Raw genomic sequence first — 25,569 nt, 5'->3', positions numbered from 1 at the left:
CCCTGTTTTCTCATTTGTAAATGGGTGGATGTTAACATCTGTTTGGGGTTTGGTGTGGAGTTTTAACGAGAAAATATGTACAAGGTGTTCAGTATAGAGATCGATGCATAGAGAATGCTCGACCACTGGTATTCCAGACTCGATAATTTGCACCATCATTTTTAACAATCCCAAGTAGTACACTGTGTGGAAGATCTACAATGCATTTACTCACTTTCCTTTGGCTAGACATTTAGATTCTGATGAACATTCTGATACCTCCATCTTTGGGAGTGTTTCCGATTTCTTCCTTATCCTAAACTCCTTAGAAACAGAACTACTGGGTCAGAAGTCATTTATAGTCTAAAAGCTCTTGGTGCACAGCATTAAACAGGCCCTCCTTATGACCTGGTAAGTTCAGTGATGTGATAGAGGTCTTAAATATTGCTGTAATTGTAATCATATTGTAAGATCCAGCATATCAGTATAACAGGTTGTATATCTTAAGTTTACACAATGTTATATGTCAAATATATTTCAATTAGGAAAAGGAAAAAAACAGGTTTTATCATCCATTTGTAGTTAATAAAAATATCCATTTTCCCTCACCACCGTGTATATTATTGGGTTTTTTTCATCTTTAGTATTCTGAAGACTAAAAATGGTTTGAGATGGGATATTTTTGTATATGAATTGGTAGTTAATTTCAATAAATAACTTCCACAATCAGTTCCTTCAGTTTAGAAGGCCTCTCTAAGAGTGCCTGATCATCTTTGAAAACTTGCCTTGTCTATGCAGTCTTCATGAACATAATGCTCCAGCAAGACCAATCCCTCTCGTTTCTTGCAATAAAGCTACTTTCTGATGGTTTTATACTGAAGGCTGGGGTTGCATCTTACTCCAAAATAGATTCATTCATTTATCCCACTCACCGAAATTTACGGAGCATTTACAAATGCCAGCCACTGAGTCACTGTTTGGGGCCCTAGGGATCCAGAGTAGAACCGGATAAACCAAGTGCTTACACTCAAGCTACTTATATACACAGGCAAAAAGTACGTGAACAAAACAATTACTGACACTTACTGATGAAAGACAGGAAGAAACAGGATGTTACTGGGTTGGAGAGAACTTTAGCTGCGATGGAAGAGAGTTAAAAGACCCCTTGGAGATGAGTGTGAATGATGAGAAAGAGAAGTTTTGGGTGACAGCAACCTCAACAAACGGCACATCCTGAATAAAGGTCCCGAGAAGAAAACAGTCACAGTACGTTCAGGGGCAGGAGTTAATAACAGCAAGATGAAGGGAAATCAGCCAGCATGAGAAGCATAGGAAATGAGGGTCAGAAAGATAGGAAGGAACCCCATCATCTAAGGCAGGGGCAGCAAACTTTTTTGGTAAAAGTCCAGATTATAAGTATTTTCTGCTTTGCAGGCCATACAATCTCTGCCACCACAGCTCAGCTCTGTCCTTGTAGCATGAAAGCAGCCACTGGAAGTATGTAAATGAATGAACATGGCTGTGTTCTAATAAAACTCTACTTATGAAAACAAGCAGCTGGTTGGATTTGGCCCACCAGCCACAGTTTATGACCCTTGTTCTAGATCTCATAGACTTTAAGGAAGAGTTTAAATGCTATAATTTGCATGGTGACAGAGAGACAATACTAATATTCATACTACTACTATCCACAGGAAGCCACTGGAGAATTCTTTTTAAGAAAAGAGAGGGATAAGATTCCCAGTTGTTGGGGGTCCCAGGGTCTGACATGTTACAGGCACTGAAAAATCAATTGCTAAGTTAACAAGTGCCATTCTAAAAGACAAAGAAACTATTTGAAAACTCTCTTTCTGAGACTATCTAGCTCAGGGGTGGTAGGCACTGGAAGAAAAAAGCGCTATTATGGGGAACAGAACTCTTTCACATTTGCTGTTTCGGTACATCCACTAACCCGGTGTTTTTAGACCCGCGCAATGGGAAGCACTGGATCAAAACCTGACGGTTGATTATAAGCCAAACAATCAGTTGGAATATAAAGCTGAATGAGAGTACACAGATAAGCTAGAGAGACAATTTTCAATTTTAGGCACCTGAGGACCCGTTAGAGACACCAGCGCTTCTGTGTCAGGCAGACTCATTGCCGGCATCACTGTTGAGGAATCATGGCCTCACATTTTCTTTTCCTAACAGCTGTAGTGGGAAACTGGATTTCTATGACAAAATGAAACAATAGCCCCTTCCACTTCCCAAAGCTCTTTTTTAGGATCTAAAATTTAACGAGCTCACTTACCAATCATCCACACAGCTCGAACCCTAGAATCAGATGGTGAGTCTCCTCTGCCATAAGCATTCTTACCCAGTATCCAGTTCATTTCCTGTCAGCTGTTTGCCTCTATCTGTTGTTTGTTAGCTTTTTTGTCATATTTTCGACAGTGGAAAATCTAAAGCTTCTGAGCCTGTTCCCCACTACCCTCTAACTGGGTAATGCCCTGGTTGTGAAATTAACACACAAGTGCCAAAGTCTGATAAAACACTTATCCCTATTCCTGTCCACCCAGCAAGGATTCTGGGAAAAAGAAATGAAGAATTAAACTGAATTTCACTATGTAAATTGGAATTATCTGTGTGGTTCCTTGCCTCTCGGTTAAATTTCTTAAAAAAAAAAAAGAGAGAGAGAGAGAGAGAGAAAATGTACTGGCTACTTCTACACCTCAAGATCTGGAACATTAAACAAAGAGATAATTATTTTTTTCTGGGTTAAAACTAAGCATTCTGTTCAGCTGGCATTTGGTCTAGCACCAGATAGTGGCCCTTCCCTCATCAACAATGCAATTTGGCCATGGTGTCCCAACCTAGTCACTTTGACAGGGCACCGGGAAGGGAAGGTTACCAGAGAAACACAATGGACTTGATCAAATTGGAAGATCTTAAATACCTAGTCTTGGATGTGAAGGCCCAATCATTACAAGCTGATCTGGGGCTTTGGGGATATAGGCCAGAATCTCCCAGCTGTGAACAACTGACTTCTTATATATAAATCAAGCCTCACTGGAAACAATATTAGTTTCCTGAAAGTGATCAATCAGAAAAGTGTATCACATCAACGTTTAAAGTGAAATTGGAGAGCCTGCAATATAAGAAAGAGAATGGGACTTTCTGTTTCAGTCATTCAGTTGCCCATTTTACTGTATCTGACTGGGTTCCTCCTCCAAGTGCATAAGGATATTTGAGAATCTCAAGGAATTGTTAATTTAGTGGTATGGACTTGTCCTTTACCTTCCTTGCTATAGTGTACACTCAGCCCTGCCCTGTCATTTCTATGTTGACGGTTTGTTTACCCTTCTCTTCCCCCAAAAGCTCCATGTACATGAGTCCTGAATAGGAAAGTGTGAGCTTTGTTCAGAGTTGAGATATTCCACATGAGTCCTTCCGAAGTCTGTAATTAGATCTTTTTCTTTTCTTTTTTTTTTTTTCTTTTTCTTTTTTGGAGGTTGCTCACTTTCTGATGCACTGACTTCCCAAAAGCTTTATGGCCAAACTCAGCCAGACCTAGAGAGCCAAATGTGCTACTAAACTGGGGTAGAAAGCTACCAAAGGCACAGGTGAACAAACTTGGCCATCTGAGATTTTACAGCTCCACAGCAGATGGCAAGGCACTCTGATTCTAAGATCCAAGTGCCAGTCAGCTGAGAACAGCTCTATTCATTGGGAAATGCTTACAATTCAAAACCCAGAGACCCATTATTATCCTTGGAAGAAACCAGAGTGGCAGCAACACACTGAGGATACCCAAAACCAGGGAGACTGTGTACAGACAATATTTCTAGTATATACTCTTCAAAGCCATTCTTACCAATATCCATAATATAAATCAACAACTACTGTGTTGTATTCTCTCCTATAGGTTCCTCTCTACCTGGGGACAGAGGGTGTAGACTGGAGGCAGCATTCCCAGGTCTCTTCTCCACCAACCATCCTATGGAGCAGGATCCTAATTCTCAGACCCGGGCTAACACTCCCTGGTTTGGGAAGTTTGTTTGGCTCCTTTACTGAAAGGGAAATAAAGGTGGGGGCAGCTGGATACCAGCTCCGATCCAGTGTTTGTCTCCAAGAGGCTGGTCTCAGTCTTTCTCATCCTTTGAGTTACATACTATCGTGGATCTAAAAGTCTAAATGTAGGAAAAGTCCATTTAAATCATCACTGGTAACCACCGTCTGTCCCTCCAGGGTAGAATTTCATGTATCAATTCTAAAAGGTTCTGCACTCAATTCTGATGTGTGGATTTTTCCCCTCACACCACCAAGCAAAGCTTTGACACCTGCTGGGTGTCCTGTAATTCAACCCAATTCTGACACTTTCTACATAGAGATTGTGTCAGACTCTATAGGTTAAGGGCTCAAGCCCATAAGACTGTACCTTCCCACCCCCACTTTAGATGCCAATCTCAAGTCCAGGTTGCTACCCGTGCTTACGACCTACAGGCTATAGATTAGAGGTTTCAACAACACACTTCTTAGGTTTGATTAATTTTCTAGAGTGGTTAACAAAACTGAGAAACATTTTATTTACTACATTACTGGGTTTTTTGGTTTGTTTTGTTTTTGTTGTTTGGTTTTTGTTTGTTTTAAAGATTCATTGATCTATTTGAGAGAGACAGAGAGGGAGAGAGCGCACGCATCTGCTCATGAGTGCAGGGAGGGGCAGAGGAAGAGAACCTTCAAGCCAACTCTTTGCTGAGCGTGGAGCCTGACATGGGGCTCAATCCCATGACCCCTGAGATCATGACCTGAGCTGAAACCAAGAGTCAGACACTTAACCCTCTGAGTCACCCAGGTGCCCCTTGTTGTTGTTGGTGGTGGTGGTGGTGTGTGTGTGTGTGTGTGTGTGTGTGTGTGTGTGTGTGTGTGTGTTACTAAAAGGATATAATTCAGGAACATCCTGGTGGAAGAGAAGCATAGTGCACAGGTATGGGGAAAGGACGCAGAGATTCCCTGCTCTCGGAGCATGCCATTCTCCCCAGATCTCCAAGTATTCATCAACCTGGAGACTCTCTAAAACCCTGTCCTCTTGGGTTTTTATGGAGGCTTAATTATAGGCATTATTGATTAAATCACTGGTCAGTGGCAATCCATTCAACCTGCGGCTCCTTCCCAGAGGTCAGGGAGTAGGACTGAAAGTTCCAACTCTCTAATAACATGGTTGGCTCTCCTGGTAACCAGCCCCCATCCTTCAGTAGGGTCCAAAAGTCACCTCATTAACATAAAAAAGATACCTTTATTGCTTTCATCTCTTCAGAAATTCCAGGGGTTCTAGGAGCTCTGTGCCAGAAATGGAACAAAGACCAAACATACCCTTACTATAAATCATAATATCACAACTACCATGCAAACCATTACTCATAAGAGGAATCTTTTGAAAGCATAAATCCAACAACGTCCCACACATCCCTGCCCTAAAATTCATTGCAGAACATTTACCCCTCCTTGTCTAAAAAACAAAATCAAGCATACAGGGTCCTCAAAGATTTTACCTCTCCCTGCCTCTTCAGAGTTACTTCCTGTCATCCCCCTAATCCATACTAACTCCTCTACCTTCAGTTTCCCCAAATATAGGACTATTTTACCTTCTACGGACTCTCCTGCCTTGACCTAGAAAGCAATTTTTCCTAAGGGGATCCTGCGGTGGAAGGATACAGTTCTCCTTTACCGAGCATTTACCATGTGCTATAGAGTATCTGAAGTGCTCTTATACTGTAAACTCATTTATATAATTCTAGTTTCATTACCAATACAATTTATAGGTTCAGTACTGTGCACATAGGCCTGTAGGCATAAGAGTACTTAATGATTAAGTTTCAAGAAACTAGAAGGGGAGCAGAGAAGGAAGAGGGTTTTTGGCAAAGCAATTTTTAACAGCTTTATCGATATGTAACTGATGTATGATAAACTGCACGTATTTGAAGTATGAAATTTGATCAGCTTTGACATACACATGCATCTGTGAACCCACCACTACAATCAAGAGAGTGAACACATACATCACCCTCCAAATTTCCTTGTGCTCCTTTGTAATTCGTCAGCCTCCCACCCATCCCCAGAGAACAAATGATCTGCATTCTCTCACTAGAGATTAATTTTAATGTTAAAAATATTTTGGTATAGGGCGCCTGGGTGGCTCAGTTGGTTAAGCGACTGCCTTCGGCTCAAGTCATGATCCTGGAGTCCTGGGATCGAGTCCCACATCAGGCTCCCTGCTCAGCGGGGAGTCTGCTTCTTCCTCTGACCCTCTTCCCTCTCGTGCGCTCTCTCATTCTCTCTCTCAAATAAATAAATAAAATCTTTTAAAAAATATTTTGGTATAAATGGAATTATACAGTTCATATTCTTTTTGCCTGTATTCTTTCAGTGAGCCTAATTATTTGGGATTTAATCATGTTGTTGGATATATCAACAATCCATTGCTTTTTACTGCAGAGTAGTATTCCATTCTATGGTTAGATCACAACTTATTTATCTATTCAGCTATTGATGGGCATTTGTTTTTTTTCCCAGTTTCTGACTATTAAAATTAAATCTACAAAAAAAATTATGTGCAAGTGTGTGTGGACATATTCGTTCATTTCTCATGGGTAAATAGATAGGAGGAATGGCTAGAGTAGTATAGAAGGTGCATGCTTAACATTTTAAGAACTTGCCCAACTGTTTTCAAAAGTGGTTGACTAACTTGTACATTCCCACCAGCATTATGTGAGAGTTCCAGTTGTTCCACACCTTTACCAGCACCTGGTATCATCAGTTTTATAAACACTGTACTAAGCAATTTAAAGATCTCATTTTCTCTTACACAAACGTAGAAGTAGGAATGATTATACACATGGGGCAGATGGAAGAACCTAGGACCCAAAAGCTTAAATGACACATCTCTGCAATGTACACCGATTAGGTTCAGAGTACCACAGCATGATGGGATATGGAGGAATGGTCTTCTAGGACCACAGGACATCTGGGATCTGCACAAAATACTAAATGGACCAGTATTATGGTCTGTACAATGGGTATCTCAGGATCCCAAACCTGGATTTGGCAACACCCTGACTGCTCATCAGCAGACTATGTTCTGTTATCATTTCCTGTGCTTTGAGAAGAGTTGTTTCTGAAAATGACAGGTGGACTTTGATGCTCTCAGAAATGCTAAAGAACAGAGATTTGTCTGAATGTCCTGGTACTAGTTACAAAGGTGAGGCCTGGGTCCTTGTGACTGTGTCCTTTGGAGGCTGAGATCTCAAAGTGAAAGACACTTTGGACTCTCAGGGGACACCCCACGGAGGATTGATTCAAGACTTGCTAAGTGTTTCTTTTTAGCAGCAATTTCTCTTTCTTGAGCACCTCTCTGTTCAAACCTTTAATGGTGGGACCTTTTGTTTTAACATAGTAAGCTATTTCCTTATTAGTTCTCACTCAGTTCAGTTATACACAGGCTCTTGGATTTTACCTGCTGAACTAGCTATTTCAGCTAAAGGAAGGGACTAAGATGGTGAAGACTCCAATTATCCTAGGTGACTGCACCTGAAATTAGCTGAGACATCATGAGGGGAATACAGTACAGCACTATCCCAAGCCATTGACTAACACCAGACGTGCACACAGCTGGTTTCAGAGTGCTGTTTGGAGAGGAGCTCAGTTATCATCAAGGTCACAGCAGGAAGCAGAAAGGAGACAGTTCCATATGCTTCTGATATAAATTTGAACAGACAAAACTAAACAACAGAAGCAAGACCTCAACCACCAGGATGCTTGCCCAGCACAGCATGGGTGCACAAATGACCTCAGCCTAAGCTACGCACTGGGACACTTCTCTCAATTGTGTTTAGATGCAAGGTGAAGGTTCTACTAAGTATTCCAGAGAAGTAAGGATTTTTGTTTTAAAAGACCATTGTATTTGTGTATGTATATGTGTATATCTATGTATCTAGAGGCAGAGTCATCAGACTGTTGGCAACGACTATATACAGAGAATGGGAGGAAGTCCTTTCTCTTGCCTTTAGTGCGCAAATTAATTAGTGGGCAATTGCTACTTGCAAAATTCAAAAAAAGAAAAAAGTATCTCTAAGCATATCTCCATTTCAGTAACAAAGCAGCATAACACAAAAGGAAAGATAAGGCATATTATATTCATATATTCTTCTAATGTTCAAAATGTTCAAAGCAGCTTTCAAACCGGCTTTATCTTTTCTGGTCCCTCAGGCCTTCTTCAAACCAGCACCATCTTTTGCCCATCTATTACAAGAGCTACTTGACTTAGTTTTCTTAACTTGAGCTGCTTCACCTTTGCTCATCCTCAAGTACTGGCCCTGGAATTCACATTCCAAAATACCCTGTGTTGACGTTCTTCCCACTTTTATAAACTTGTGTTGGTTTACAGGGATAAATCCAAACACAGTCCTCCATAATTTGGATTTGTTGCTCCTCACTGCATCATCATCTCTGCCATAGGGCCCAGGCCTCCAAAACCCGGGTGGGTGGGGTGGGGAGATTGCATCAGAGGGAACACCTTGCATAATTCAACATAAGCATAAGGGAAAATATCAGCCTGAGAAAGGAAAGCAGGTATTTCAGCTCATAAGCTGTAGTATTTAAAATTAACTTGGTCCATCACTTTGAAAACGTGGGATTCTTGCCAAAAGTTTAATTTGGGAATGAGATGTTGGGGTTCACGCTGTTTTAATGTTTTCCCATAAAATGCAGTTTTATTAAATTTTATTCTTACACCCTCATATTTTCAAGAGTCAAAGTCACGTTAAACACAATCTGTGTCTTCAGTCTCTGTACCATGTGGTGAAAACGCCACTACTTTTGACATGGGATGTAATTTCTCACTGGGTTATCAAGCGCTTCCTCCACCTGGTAACGTCAGTCCACTTGTCGCTTTTCCATAAAGCAGAAGTGGAGTTCCTGTTTCTGGGTGTCTGTCCTGCATTCTTTGTGTGACAACTACAGCATGCCTCACACTGTTCAAAGATGGTTTGAAAATATTACTCCCGAAGAGAGCCAGGACTGCTCCTTTCTGTATGGCATTTGAAACTTTAAGAGATGTGTAATCAGAGACGAATTAGAGACTAATCCAAGCACATCCCCATTTCCCTCTTCTTTTATATTTAAGCTGATTAATTTTAATGAAAGGCACCCAGTGGCTCTTGCACGAAGACAGCAAATAGCTCAAAACTTCACCTGGGTTCAGGGGAGGCTCACTGTAATTGATTACCAATGTCTGCCTAGGGCATGGATTAGGAAATGTTTACCTACCTGCCAAATATTTCTGATCTGTAATATCAGTCCTAGATTGGTTTGCTTTGTGTTCAGATTCTGGGGAGCTATCTGCTACATGTGGACAACCAAAATGTTGGTTTATAGTCCAAATCCCCTAGAAATACTCCCAGGAAACATTCTGCCTGTCCTCTTGCTACCTCTGGTTGCAGGGTCGATGCCTTGGTCCTGCCTTGTAAGGTCTCTGGCCATAACCTTGGAGTTGACACTTCATTCAGACCTTCTGAGTCTAGACTTTGTCTTTGACTGTGAATAATGTCTTTCTGATCTCCTGGTTCCTTGATCTCTAGACCTCCCAGTTGCTTGAGAATTAATTTATTCCTAACGGTTCTAAAATTAGAGATCAGGAAATATTTATATGACATATTTCCTAATCCTGTGGATTAGGAAGAAAATGCTCAAGTAGTTTTAAGATGCATGCTTGGTTTGCACTGACATACTTCCAGCATGCTCGTTACAAAGTCTAGAGTTCTATGCCCATCCTATTGCCTCATTGAACCAGTTGGGAGGGGCAGATATGTAATACTTAAAAAACAAGTTCCAATGGGGATTATCATGGACACAATTTTGAGAACCACGGAGTTAAGGACCCTGAGCTGGTTCAGAGATTGCTGGCAGTAGCCCTACTTCTGTCATCTACTGGAATAATTCTTCAATGAAAACTAAAGAATATTTAAGTGTTGTAATCCATGCTGTTCTACTCAGCTATGTGCAGAAGAATGGCCTGCGGGTGGCATTACAGAAGACATACTCCTTCCTATAAGCCATTACTCTTTTTCCAGCATTTTTCTCTGAACAGAAAATGCCTCAATCCTTTACTTTCTCCTCTTCGCATCAACCTCCTACCCAAACAAACATATATGCCACCGAAGGGAAGACCTCTGAGACCCTCCAACTCCACTCATTTTATATCAAGGTCTACTTTTCTCTTTGCAGAACCAAGTGGTGTAGAGCTTGTCTCCTCATCCATGTATAAAAAATCGATACACTGGTTTACCTGAAAGTTCTCCCGACAACAACTGGCCAAAAAGATCTGGATAATCATAGCATCTGCAGGGTTTCTCCGACTTTGGGAGGGTAGCTTGTATCCTCCCTACCTGAAGCATACTCTTTTCTAGGCTGCATGCAAAAAAGATAGGTAAGCCACAAACCAAGTCTTTGTGTTGATGGAAAACAATCTAGTCCTCTAATAGCTCTTGCCAGTATACACATCACTAGACCGGCTAATAACTCCTACCGTGCTATTACTCTACTATTTGCAGTGTTTCCTTGAATCATTTCATTCATCTAAATAGAATTCCTAAAACCAAGGATCGTTCTCTTATGGCTTAAATTTACCTCTTCCATCCCTGACCACACTGCATGATCCCCATTCTAAAAAAATCACAGGATTAGCAATAATAAAACAAGATAACTGTAATCTCCTGCATCCTTCTTCACAAAAGCAAAAACATACTGAGTGTTGATGTTTCACAAGAAAATAAACATTTATCATCCTTTATGCTGTGCTAATGAACTCAAGTGATAAGAAATTTCACAAAGATATACCTAGCATAATCAGAATGAACTCAATTTCCTAACACAGTAAATAGTTATTACTGAACTCACTGTCTAATCTTTTTTTTTTTCCTGTTACAATGGGATTCTTCCACTTAAAACACTTAAATTGTTTGATCTAAACAAAAATGTAAGGGCTGTGATTCTGAATATTGCCAGCTTGGCAATGATGCCTTTTTCTGTGATCTCTGTTGCATTTGGCAATTTGCCGCCTTCCACAATTTAAATTTCATGGTTCCATGTATAAAAACTGTCTTTAATTTATCACTCATGCTTCTCCAGCCATATGCCTATCTTTAAGATGTGTGAATTTCCATATAAAATTCACTGTTGCCATTTGGCAATTTAGTACCTTTAATTGTGCCAATCAACCATGTAAAACATCATAACCCATTGAGAGTATACAAAGAAAAAATATGTGTCTTCTCAACTCTAGGATACAAAGCACACTGCTTGAAGACAGCTTATTTTTTCCTGTAATTCAGTTCTACCAGCTCAAAGCCTTCTAGAACAACTGGGATCAGTGAATTCAATTCCTGAAACCCTGCATCATTTTCAGGTTTTTAAGTGAGTCAATTTTACACTTGACCTTACTGAAAAGATTCATAGTCATGACTAGAAATGGCTAGAAATGACAAATGAAATGATAGACACGTACATCGTCAAACAGCATTACAACAAGACCCATCTACAAAAGAGCTGCAGGTATTCCTGCCTTTTGCATTCCCCAAGAATAAATTTACAAGAAAAGGATTTAATGTTTTTAACCTGTTACATAGGCAATTGTGTTTGTTTTAATAAAAAAATTATTATTATCTTCACAGGCTTTGTGATACACATCAGTTCCCATAAAAAGTTCAATGGTTATCAACTTACCAGCATACATTTGGGAAATTCTTTTTCTTTTTCTCTCTATTGCATTTCACTGCCCTAACTCATATTTTACTATTCCCCTGGCCCAGGGAAAGATAGAAGCAATAAAATGCAATTCAAGTTGGTTTCACAGACAGTAAACATGCATTATGAATTTGAAACATACTGTTGGAAACATACTATGCTTGTTGAGCATATATTTTAGAACTTCCTCTAAGACACTTTACACTAAAACCATATCTGGAACCACTCACTGTCCTTGGTTGCAGAATTCTCTGTGGTTTTATGAGATACTCATTTAAAAAAACAAACAAACAGACAAACAAAAAGCCCCCAAAACCCATACAGTCCAATCTGATAGCTTCTGAATCAAATAATTTACGTGAAAGACATCTTCTCAGGTGGAACACCAGTCAAATGTCATTAATTATTTATATGATTCTATGAGACTAGAAGTAACAATGAAAAACTCAGATTCAACTAATTCCTAGAGGCACAGATTTGTGAATTTGTAGAGATTCCTACTTCAATCCTTGCTTTCCTCACGTAGGGGACTAAGTCCTTGAATGTTTTATAGACTTCTCCAAAGTAACATGGAATCAGGCTAGATTCCCTGTGTTCTAACTTCCAATCAACCAATAACTGTGCTTTCTCTGATACAGCGTGCCAGTTAGGGCTCTAGTTCTCGGTCTGGCTTCACCTGCACCACCCTGTCAGAGCTGACTTCACTGACCGAAGGACAACACATCTTATTAAGATCAACACATTCGAACTGCCTCATTTGCATATACACAAAACCATATCCAGGTGAGTATAAAATTCAGATGTGTATGAATCTCATCTAGAATCAAGACTTTAGTTTTGCTTAATTTGCACGCCTGTCAAACCCACAGCTAGACATGTACTAATCGCTTTAAGAATCAACACATTAGGGCTGCCTAACTTACAGATTTGTAAAAATGCATAACTATATGGGGGAGCATGCACACTAGCCATATCTAGGACAACATGTTAGGGCCCACTAACTTTGAACTTCCATAGCTTGATGACACCTGCTCTACTGCATACGGTCCCTCCCACTGCTAGAAAGTTGAGTCTCTGGTATCACTCTGAATCACTTGATGTGATTAATGTACATCTAGTTTTAGGGAGCCTAGGGTGGAATGATAACCAAAACCTTCCTATATTCATCTCTTATATATATACATATACATGTAATATGCAAATGGGCAACTCTAATATATTGTGATGCTGACACACTAGATCTAATCCACAGTGACAGCCTAGATGGTCACCAAGAAGAGTGACAGAGAGCTAGTAATGACCATCCTCATCCTAATTAAGGATTGTGGCCTTTTTCTCCTATCCCAAGGAAACATGTATAAGAAGAGAAGGTGGGTAACGAATGCATAGGAAGGTTTAATTTGGATAGATCACACAATTTTATACTGGATAATCTCCTGCTACATTGAATAATTCTATCATGAATTAACTTGAAAAAGCTACCTTTGACTGGTCTCCAGTGAAATGAACATAGCACAGTTCCCTGCAGTTTTTAGATTTCTATAGCACTGATGCCTAGTAGTTCAGGATATAAAACTTCTCACTCTGTACAATCAATTCAGTTTCAGTATTTACAAAAACAAACATATTTCTGAAATGCACAGTGTGGTGTGCATTTTCACTTACCTTTTCCGCTGACTGAGCAGTGCCAAAAAAAATGGGAATGAAGGCAAGCCACACTATACATGTCGTGTACATAGTGAATCCAATGGGTTTGGCTTCATTAAAATTCTCTGGGACACCCCGAGTCTTGATGGCATACACAGTACATGTGACCATGAGAAGAATGCTATATCCCAAGGAGCAAATGATTTGGAGGTCTGTAATGTCACATTTGAGAACTCCCCTGGCCTGCTCAGGGTTCATTGTCTTATGTTCATCATAGTCTATGATGATGTTGGGTGGGTCAACACCAAACCAAATGAAAACACCTAGAAGCTGAACTGATATTAAACTGGAAGTTATGGCCAGCTGTGATGTTGGGCTTATGAGTCTGGGAGCTGTCACTGATTTCTTGCCCTGCTCAAATATGCGATAAATCCGATTGGTTTTTGTCAAGAGGGCTGCATAACTGATGCACATACCCAAGCCCAGGAAAACTCTCCGGAAAGAACACACTGCCACATCAGGTTTGGCTATCATCAGGAAAGTGATAATGTAGCAAAGAAAGATGCCAGTCAACAGAACATAGCTCAGTTCCCGCCCGGATGCTCGGACAATGGGTGTGTCATTGTAGCGGATGAAAGTGGCCATGACAAAGATGGTGGCGATGATCCCCAACATTGCTAGGAAGACAGGGATGACGGCCCAGGGAGAATGCCACTCTAGTTTGATGATGGGGATATCCTGGCAGCCGGTTCGGTTTTCATTGGGCCTCTGGTCATAGGGGCAATGTTGGCATGTCATCTCATCAAACTGGTACTGGTAGCCGTCGCAAGGCTCACAGGTCCAGCAGCACGGAGTTCCCTTCTGTGTCTTCTTCCTTTGCCCCGGCTTGCACGGCAGTGTGCATACTGAGGGGGGGATCTCCCGTACTCCTTTACCCCACTGCATGTCCTCTATCTGCAGCATAAGAAATGAGAAGGAGTAACTGGTAGATTAGTTCAGAGACAAGGGAAAGAATGGAATATAAGTGATAACAGCAGCATTTCAGACTTGACAACATTAAGCAACTATCCCCCCGCCCCCAACAGTCAGTATGAACTACAACTAAGATTTGATCCCAACCATTCCACCCCAGCATCCTTACTTCTCACCACTATGGAGTATGGGAAACCCGCTTGATTCTAAGAATTCCCTGTGGAAACTATTAAAAATACAAATCCCCTGTTCCTACCCTGGACCTGTCAAATAAGAATATGCTAAAAATAAAAATAAGTAAAAAGACCTTTGGATCTTCAACAAATGCCCAGAGGAGTCTTATGGTAAATTGAAATAAAAATCTTAAGTAATGCGAAAAGTTACATGCATCTCCCTTTTTTAAAAAAAAGTTTTAAATTTATTTTGAATGATATTGCAATGTTGAACACCTTCCCTAAAATTCTGTAGGCCTCACTGCCATTGTCAATGAGAATTTTTGAAGAAATTCAGTCTAGTCTACTATTTATCACCTAGGATCAACAAGGTTCATTACTGAAGGCTGTAATGGTAGTTGACTTATATCTAAGTGATTAGGAAGCATTTGATTAAAAAAAATATATATGGTCTAGAAACCTTTTTGTTTTAAAGATCTTATTTATTTATTTGACAGAGAGAGATAGTGAGAGACAGCACACAGGCAGGGGGAGCAGCAGGGGGAGAGAGAGAAGCAGGCTCCCCACTGAGCAGGGAACCCAATGTGGGGCTTGATCCCAGGACCCTGGGATCATGACCTGAGCCGAAGGCAGACGTTTAACTGACTGAGCCACCCAGGCATCCCCTGGAAATCCTTCAATATTGGTCATGTACCTACCTGGAGATGAAATTTAAAACTAGAATACTATATCCTAGAGGAGGATGAATGTGGATTTGCTTAATTAAAATAGTGGTTTTCTGGAGGGGAATTCATAGTCAATAGTGTCGTGAGAAATAATACCATTAGAAACAAAGAAAAAGTACTGTTGGGCTGAAATTTCATTGTAGCAGAGATCTCTCATTTGCCAGCACAGCAGCTACTCTACCTCCTTCCTGGCGTCAGTTCCTCAGATCTATTTTCTCTGTGCTTGCTGTAAGATGCAACTTACAGGGAAACCCTGTGGCAGGGACAGGGAGGGGGAGGGAGGTTTGCTCACATGACCCAGTCTCCACCAATTAGTGTATTGCACTGGTTCTCAAGCTTGAGCATTTATCAGGATCACTAGGAGGACTCCTTATCACCCAGTAGGCTGGTCCTCACAGTGGAATCTTTTGATTGTTTAGGTATGGGAGCAGATCTGAAAGTATGTATTTCCTTTTTTTTTTTTTTTAAGGATTTTATTTATTTGACAGAGACACAGCGAGAGAGGGAACACAAGCAGGGGGAATGGGAGAGGGAGAAGCAGGCTTCCCGCAGAGCAGGGAGCCCAATGCAGGGCTTGATCCCAGGACCCTGGGACCATGATCTGAGCTGAATGCAGACTCTTAATGACTGAGCCACACAGGTGCCCCAAGAGTATGTATTTCTAACAAAATCTTAGGTGATGTTGCTGGCAGTTCTCTAGGGACCACACTTTGTCAAAAATGGATACATTTCAACCTCCTAGCCATAGAATATGGGTCAGGGACAGAATCATTATAGAATGGAAAGGAATTTAATTTTACTTTTACTAAGATTACACACAATAAAAATCTTTGTTTTTGTTGGACTGACAATTTCTAGGATGTAAAGATGCCAGTACTCATGGCTATAATAAGGAAGGAGTTTGTAAGAGAAAGAAGTCAACAAAAAAGGAAAGGATTACTGAGAACGAGAAGAGAAAGAGTATTGATTAGACTGTCTGAGCTACTTGATATAGCCACGCCTGAAGCATGTTCCCTAGACCTCACCATTATGCAAGCCAGTAAGTTCTGCTATGCTGAAACACGTTAAGTTGCATTTCTGTTTCAACCAACGGTCCTGAAAAAATATGTACTAAATAAACACTTTCAGTATCTATAAGTTGCAAAAGGTGTCCTAAGTCAGCAAATTAATTTACAGGATAAAACCCAATGAACAAATTTAACTGATATTCCCCATACATTTTTAATACAGTTGGACCAAAAAATAGCTTAGAAAAATACTGGAAAACCTGAGGCTTTTTAAAAAATGTATAATTTTAAGAGATAAGGGGGAAAGAAAATGAATTTATTGCTCTTGGAAGTTTAATGCCATATTAAAACAGGGTGCAATGTATAGGAGGGTATGATACTTCCATCAAAACTTGAATGAGAACTATATTCAAAATCTAAATCAAATGCAGGTAACTGTGAAAAAAATGGCTCCGGGATTAAGCTTCATAAAATATCATAACCTTCTATGGTTGAATTTCAACTTTAAGCAGAGACCCAAGACGACTCATGTAAACTCATCTGCCTGAACGCAAAGCCCAAGTCAGCACTAATAAATCTTGCTAAATATAAAACATAATCATCTCTTTCTCAACATCATCATTTTTGAGGCAGTAAGTCACTGGCAACCATCCCAAAGTCATAAAATTAAGGAAATAATTTGTAATAAGACAGAAAAAGATACGCATTAACTTTACAAATGTCAAATTGCAAGAACTTGGAACCTAAAAAAAACTGCTATTATTAATACAAACATTTCCCCAGGTCAAATTAAAAGGTCCTACTCATGGTTAATAAGAAAGATTAACAACAACAAAAAAACCCTATAAATAAATTTCATTAGCTAAACTTGAGATTGCCTGATTCTAACACTAGTACACAGTAATATGCCATATGATTAAACTTGATCTATGGGAGTAGATGTAGGGCTTATATAAATATAAAAGCAAATTACCATTATCTGTAATATTTTACAGCCAATTTGAAATGTTGCCAGCTCACTATTTTTTCCTCCCTTGGAATAAAATAGAATTCCCAGCAATGCCAAATAGCTTTCTTTCCCCCCCTTAACTTATCCAAATATGTACAGGAGCTGTAACTACAAACATTACATTGACTGATTACTTAATTTGTTTTCAATTTTCATTTAAAGTACATCTCAACTCAGTTTAATTGTATATATTATAGCAACAAAGTTGCCTCTTGCACCAAATGAACAAAAGTCTAATTTACTTGCTTTGCCAACAAAAATCATTATTGAAAATATACTGTGTTGAATGAAGGTACCAACTAACCTTTAAAAGTTCTAGTAAGTGAGAATTTTTTTAAAACGATACATTTGATTTGTGTGTATTTATACCCAACCACACAAACTCAGTGGCTTGTTTCATAAGAAGAAACAGTCAGCTGCAAACGCCTATGGGTACTTATGGAAGGGAGAATAATCATTTAGGACTATGAAAACTCAAGTATAATGTCAATTTACTTTGCCAGAGGCTAGTGGGAATGCAAATTTCAATTTTATTTTGAACACCGCAACAAAACCATGTTTCAGTTAGCCATACTTGGAAAGCCAAAGTTAAGGTGCAGAAAGATTAGGAAAAAAAGGGCTAGAATGTTTACTACTATTATTTTCTTTAGAAGATATAGTTCTATATTCTCTGACAAGGATGCATTTTCTTCCTGGACACCAATGTTTATGGGTATTGGATACTGGATCTGCTCAGTAGCTGGCTCATGGGGAAGAGATGTTGAAATCCTAGCTGTTAGCAAGAGAAGAGAACTTTACTGATAGTAGCATCAATTAACACCATGTGTGGCACATAGATTATATGGGTAGGTAGGTCAATGGTTTAGGAAAGAAATAATATAGAGTTCTGTCAATGAAAGCAAAAATAAGCCTGATGTAGAGTCCCAGGAAAGTGTTCTTCACTCTTAAAAGAGACACAAATTAGAGATATACTGTCTTTAGCCTTTGAACTTTGATGTGTGCAAACATGATGTATGGAGCTGCAGCAGCCACTTTTTAACCATGAAGAGACAAGCTACGGAAAGAAGTCAATATACCAGGGATAGGAAAAATAAAATAGATAAAAAATAATTTGTGTCAAACAATGAATCATGGAATACTACATCAAAAACGAGAGAAAGAAAGAAAGAAAAGAAAAAAAAGAAAATAAATTACCAACTCTCAAAAAAAAATAAAAAAAGAATCTGTGTCTTTGATGATGTTGAAATAACTTCTAGGCCCAAGATGGAGCCACTCCTTCCCAGGGTGCCATGTCAGCAAACCAAAGTTAGATAGGTTCTGTGTCCCTATAAACAGGCTCCACTTGACCAGACACAGAGTGTATCCAGTCAGCTAGTCCCCAAACCCCAAGCCAACTCTGAGACTTCTCACCCCAAACAAGATTAACTATATGGCCCCAGCCAATTAGGTATTTTCTGTTTGTCTTTTCTTCGTTTATTCTTTATACTGTAAAAAGCTTTCTGCCTTCCACCCCATTTTGTGGTTCTCTGCAAGGAGACTGTCTAGTTCATGAATGTTAAAATTAGTTAGTATCATCTAAATTGTCTTTATTAATCATTCTTTAACAGTGGCATAATGATATCACCAAATTAACCAACACACGTACCACTGTACCCCTGAATTTCAAACATGAAATGATAAACTTTCCTTACTGGATGACCAATATTTCCTGGATAGTCTACTACTTGCAATGAAACATTCCAACAAATACACTTTTTCTTACTTCTGCATCTGGTATGTGAAGACCTTCTGACTGTTAGGCAATTAGCCAATAATTCAAATTCCATCAGGGAGAGTAGGTAGCTCCAGAAGGAAAAGGGATTTTCAAAGCACATATGATCAGACACATTTGTCTTGTCTCCTGGGAATGCTCCTAAAAGACAGTGGTAAAGCCCTAGACTCTGAACATCAGCTGTGACTCGACTGCTTCTGGCTCGGAGAGAAACAATGAAAAAGCACCTGTCAGCTAAAGTTCTCTAGCACATGTGACTGGCAAAGAAAAATTGGGGTCTGGCTCTAGTAGAGAGTTAGCTACTCCACAGGGAATGTGCAGACCTTATTAATTCACTGGAATTTTAAAATAAAACCAAATTAGTTGCTGTCTTACTGCCAAATGCAGAACTCAAACAGAGACAGAATTTTTATAAACACTGTTTGGTGCATCATTTTTATCTAGAAGAGATCTGTTCTTTTCCCTACATAGACATTTTCTATATGAAAGAAAATTTTGTCACTCCAGGGATATTTTCTCTAGTGAAATTCCATTTGCATGTTTCCAAAGCTTACTCTGTAGACCAAGCTGGCTGGTGCTTTTATTGCATAATTCTCTACAATATTATTTTTTTACTTATTAAAACCATAATAGAATGAACTAATATAAAAAGAGCTTTCTTATTAAAACACCATTTGTTCATTAAAATACATTTGTCCTAATTTATTGAAAAGGCTTTTTGGGAAACATGCAAAGGAATGCTGAATTTTTGATAGTACAAAAGAGCCAGGTTTCGGTTCTAGGAGAGGGGCAGAGTGGGCAAGGTGGAGAGGCTACTAAGAGCTTCACAAGGAATTCTATAGCAGCGCTCAATGACTTTCTTTTTTCTTTTTCTTTTCCTTTTCTTTCTTCCTTCCTTTCTTTTTTTTTTTAAGACTGAGTCTCTATTTTTAAACTTTAGGCAGCACGACTAGACTATGAAACAGAATTTCAGGTTTATACTAAATCAGATTATACCTATTCAAACCTTAATTATAAGAATCATTTTTTTTTTTTTTATGTACTCTAGGAAGAATGTTAGGAAGGCTTTTTACTATGGTGGACCCTGGGCATTCATGGAGGGACCCAAGCTTCATCTCACTGCAAAGCTCCCAGAGGTCCAAGATGCAGATAAATTTATGCTGTTATAGACTTGATTTTGAATTAAGCCAGTGGCTCCCAAACTTGCCTACACATGTGAATCACTTGGGGATTCTCTAAAATTTTCAAATAGTCATCACTGTGTTTTAAATCTCCTCAGGTGAAATGTAGACAGGTTTGGGAACTACTGAATTACATTCTCTGAAGGGCTGTGATTTCGAAGAAAATCTTTGCGCTTTTTAAAGAAGCTACTGACCATAGAGATTTACTTCCCTGGACTTCTATTCTTAACCTTATGATGCAGCATCTTTCATTAAAATTCTGAATGGGTGATAGAAAATGCTCAGTGATACTCTATTATGATTTAATGGGAAAGTATGAAGCTGTAGTGAAATTACAGATTTGCATAGTCAGTAAAGTCTCTAGACTTATATTTCATAATGTCATTGCCCAAACAACTTAAAATGCCTACAGCAGCAGAACATATAAAATAAACAAATGACGTGGGCGGGAGTGAGACAATTCTGCCCCCAAACAACCGAGTCCAAAGGAACACAGTACAATTATGCATACTTATAAATATGTGTTAAAATTATACATCAGGAACAGATTTCATAATAGTTCTGCCTAAATGATCTGCATTCACTGTTTCAATGCCTGCATTTCTCTCAATACAAACAATGGGGTGGTGCTTATTTTTAAATGTATATAATTAAAACCTCCCAGATTAATTGAACAGTTTGCCCCTCAAGTCAATCTAGGTTTCTCATTCTTTATGAAACTTTTTTATACCTCTAACTAAAAGGAATGACTATACTTGGTTTCAGCACTTTCTTCCCCCACTCCCCCAACAGCCTTATGTGGAACCTTCTGATTTTTTATAAGGTTGATGCCTTTCAAAAGATATCATGTATTCTGAGGGCCAAACAATGCACACCTGCGGACACTGGCTAGCTGTCACTTTCGGAAACAATACTGTCACTAGAGGGGCCACCTCCTTAAAATGTATATGCTAACTACAAATGACCACTTATCTACTTCCCCTCTGGGGACACAATTCCCTAAAAGATGCTTACCAATCAAAGGTTAGATATTTTATCTTGTTCTAATTACTAAATACTTTTGGAAGTACCTTTTTTTAACACCTGGATTTAACAATAATTAATAATGTGAACATATTCATGTGGATGCCTCAAAAATACCTCCAATTACACTTGTTTAAAACTAGTCATGGGGGGCGCCTGGGTGGCTCAGTCGTTAAGCGGCTGCCTTTGGCTCAGGTCATAATCTCAGGGTCCTGGGATCGAGGCCCGCATCGGGCTCCCTGCCCAGTGGGAAGCCTGCTTCTCCCTCTCCCACTCCCCCTGCTTGTGTTCCCTCTCTCGCTGTGTCTCTCTCTGTCAAATAAATAAATAAAATCTTTTAAAAAAATAAATAAAACTAAAGTCATGATCCGGTCAGGGCCTGGCAAACTGCTGCCCATGGGCTGAATCCTGCCCATTGCCTGTTTTGCAAATAGTGGTTGGATCAGAACATCGTGGCACTTGTTCATTTAAGTTTTGTCTGTGGCCAAGTTTATGTTACAATAGAAGTTGAGTAGCTGTGGATGCATGGACCATAAAGCCTGAACTATTTACTATCTGGCCCTTTATAGAAAATACTGACGCAGATCCAAAGAAAACAAAAGGACAAAGCCCTCTGCACGGCCACCTTATCTGCCTGTAAACCACAAGTTTTGTCAGCTGTCACATCTTCCCTTCCCATGGCCTTTCCTTCCCTTGGCCCCCCCATATTTAAGTTACCGACAACTTGTATAGGTTTTACCTCTTGAAATCACTTAAGAGTTAATCATTTCATATAACAAACTATATATTAAATACAGGCACGTCTTAATTTATTGTTCTTCCTTTTATGACCTTTAGCAGGTACTGCTTTTTTTACAAATTGAAAGTTTGTGGCAACCTTAGACTGAACAAGTCTGTGGGTGCCATTTTTCCAACAGCATTTTTCTTTCATTTTTTTTTAAAGATTATTTATCTATTTGAAAGAGAGAGAGCACGAGCAGGGGGAGCAGCAGACAGAGGGAGAGGGAGAAGCAGGCTCCCTACTGAGCAGGGAGCCTGATGCGGGGCTCGACCCCAGGACCCTGGGATCATGACCTGAGCCGAAGGCAGACACCTAACTGACTGAGCCACCCAGGTGCCCCTGCAACAGCATTTTTCACTTCGTGTCTCTGTATCATATTTTGGCAAATCTCACAATATTTAAAATTTTTTCATATTATTATATCTGTTATGATTATCTGTGATCCATGATCTTTGATGCTACTATTGTAATTGTTCGGGGGGCACCATCATACAGTCCCATATAAAATGGTGAATGGGTTTAACTGATCATTTATTTAATAAATAAATCTTGTGTGTTCTGACTGCCACACCAGCCAGCCATTTCCCCACCTCTCTCCCTCTCCTCAGGCCTCCCTACTTCCTAAGACACAACAATACTGAAATTAAGGGAATTAATAACCCTGCAATGGCCTCTTAAGTGTTCAAGTGAAAGAAAGATCAATGGGGCAAACTTTTCATTGTTGTCTTATTTTAAGAAATTGCCACAGCCACCCCATCTTTCAGCAACCACCACCCTGATCAGTCAGCAGCCCTGACATTAAGGCAAGGCCCTCCACCAGCAAAAAATTAAATCAAAAAAATAAAAATAAAAGAAGTTACAACTCAATGAACACTCAGATGATGCTTAACATTTTTAACATTTTTTTTAATTTAAATTCAATTTAGTTAACATATAGTGTATTATTAGTTTCAGGGGTAGAATTTAGTGATTCATCAGTTGCATATAATAGCCAGGGCTTATTACATCCAGTGCCCTCCTTAATGCCCATCACCCGGCTACCCCATCCCCTCTCCCACCTCCCCTCCAGCAACCCTCAATTTGTTTCCTATAGTTAAGACTCTCTCATGGGTTGCTTCCCTCTCTGGTTTTACCTTACTTTATTTTTCCTTCCCTTCCCCCATGTTCATGTGTTATTTAAATTCCACATATGATTGAAATCATATGGTATTTGTCTTTCTCTGTCTTATTTCATTTAGCATAATACCCTCTAGTCCTAACCATGTCATTGCAGAGGGTAAAATTTCATTCTTTTTGATGGCTGAATAATATTCCATTGTGTGTGTGCATATCCTTCCATCAGTGGCCATCTGGGCTCCTTCCATATTTTGGCTATTGTGGACATGGCTGATGCTTAACATTTTTTAGCAATAAAGAATTTTTTAACTAAGGTATGTACCCTTGTTTAAGATATGGAGCCATACTGTACACTTAACAGACTACAGTTCAGTGTGAACATAACTTTTATATGCACTAGGAAACCAGAAAGTTAATCTGACAATCTTTATTGTGATAGTCACTTTATTGTGGTATTCTGGAACCAAGCCCGCACTATCTCTGAGGTATGCCTGTAAACTCATTGGGTGTTGCACCCTGTTTTAGTTGCTGGCCACAAAACAGGAAAAAAAAAAAGGCGCCTAGAAAAATGAATTCTATTTTCTCATCTTTGCTACCACACCTCTTCTGCAAAATCTTCCTGTGGAGTTTTCCCACCTCCCTTTCCTCCTGGCCTCTTCCTAATCCCATTAGCTGAACTAAAGCCAGAAGGATCCTTTAGCATGCAGATTTGATCATGTCACCTTTATGCTTATCTTCAGTGACATCTTGCCACAAAACATCCCTGCATAATCCAGCAGGGACACACATCAACTGGCTTTAGCTGGGTTCCATGAAGGTTCCATGAAGGTTCCATGAAGGTTCCTATCCCACAGTGGGTATGGGACTGCACTATGCTGCTCTACAATTCCATTCTTCAGGACCCTGAATTCTTGCTCAGGAGGGACCCCACCAGACTGGATCCTCCTTTAATAAACTCAAAAGATCCCCCTTTAAAGAACCTAACACAGTTTGTCATTATGCAAATATGTTTCTGCTTTAAAGTCTTAGTTCCCAATTTCCGTGTAAGCTCCTTGAGATCAGAGCTTCTGACCACTTTATTCACTTGGAAACTCACATCTGGGAGGAGGCTCTGGAGCGTTGTTAGATTGAATTCGTGAATGACAGGGTGAATGACAGAAAAGACTGACCTCTCCTCTAGCCAAAATTTGAGTTTAATTGTAACTAGGAATGAAAGATTCCTAATTGGGGTGTCTGTGTGGCTCAGTCGCTTAGGTTCTGCCTTTAGCTCAGGTCATGATCTCAGGGTCCTGGGATCGAGCCCTGCATCAGGCTCCCTGCTCAGCGGGGAATCTGCTCCTCTCTCTGACCCTCCCCACTCATGCTCGTGCTCTCTCTCTCTCTCTCTCTCAAATAAATAAATAAATAAATAAATAAATAAATAAATAAATAAATAAATAAAAGACTGGGAAAAAAATAGGTAAGGACCCCAATCACTTATATGAGCCTCATCTGTTTTCTGGTCATTTACTACACATCTATAGTGTGAAAGTTTACAGTTGAAAAGTCCTTGGCATTTTCTTCAGGGAAGAAAGGGAATTAAATATGGAGCACTGAACTCCTAGGTAGAGGGAAAATGAACACAATGAATGCACCATAAAAGGCGGGGGGGGGGGGCGGGGAGGGGAACAAATCATGTACTTTCTGCAGCCAAGGACAGAACTTGATTTGAATAGGTCCCCATATCACCAGCTAGACCCCAAGACTTGGTCTTGACTGCCCACCTGCTTGTACTCACTAAGCTCCGTCTTACATTTTCCCCTAAGCTCTTCTTTCAGGCTTTCACCTTAACTCAGACAAATGAAACTCAAAACCCAAGGCCAGGTGATGGCAACTGCCCTGACAGGACCTCCTTTGGATCCAGACAACCTAGACCTTCTGACCAAAACCTGACTTGTGCCTGCAGAGAGAGATCATAGAGTGACCTTTAGAATGACCTACAATTACCTTTACCTCATTACAATATTAAAATCTCCACCCAGGGAGGAACCTCAGCCTCATTTACATCACATACTCTGTATGTACAGACATGTTTCCTTAAGGTGCAGGTGTGACCTTATGCCCACCTCTACATAGGACGAGAGGGCTTCCCAATCTAAATATTCATCCTAACCCTAAACAAAAGAAACCCATTCACCCTCTCTCAGGGAGCCATTGCTTTGGAAGCCATTCCCTGTGATCGCCTTATCTGCTACAACTAAAAGTTTCTTTGTGGGACAATTCAACCTCTTGCAGTTTCTGACTCACCAAGGAGCAAACTCATGTTGGTCATGGTCTAGGTCATCCCAGTGGTATGACATTAGGAAGCAGGCTCTGGGAGGTAATTATGTCACTAAGGGGGAGCCATCATGAATGGGATTAGCATCCT

General features: G+C 39.8%; 1 protein-coding gene across 9 annotated transcripts in view; it reads right to left on the bottom strand.

Annotated features, from left to right (window-relative positions):
* GRM7 (glutamate metabotropic receptor 7) overlaps window positions 1–25,569 on the bottom strand; it is a 914,710-nt gene that overhangs the window by 152,047 nt on the left and 737,094 nt on the right. For all 9 annotated transcript variants that reach the window (XR_012380942.1, XR_012380943.1, XR_012380944.1 and 6 more), the window contains exon 8: window positions 13,423–14,358. Coding sequence is in view for 6 of the 9 variants with exons in the window: in XM_073901589.1 (XP_073757690.1) it covers window positions 13,423–14,358 (936 nt within the window). In the remaining 3 variants the exon portion in view is untranslated. The remainder of the gene's footprint in view (window positions 1–13,422; window positions 14,359–25,569) is intronic.

Source organism: Callorhinus ursinus, unplaced genomic scaffold (genome assembly GCF_003265705.2).
Source record: "Callorhinus ursinus isolate GAN/ISIS: 27379988/994484 unplaced genomic scaffold, GSC_fseal_2.0 scaffold15, whole genome shotgun sequence".
NCBI lineage: Eukaryota > Metazoa > Chordata > Mammalia > Carnivora > Otariidae > Callorhinus > Callorhinus ursinus.
Note: the sequence above shows the minus strand (reverse complement) of the source record. Positions and strands in the feature narration are given on the sequence as shown.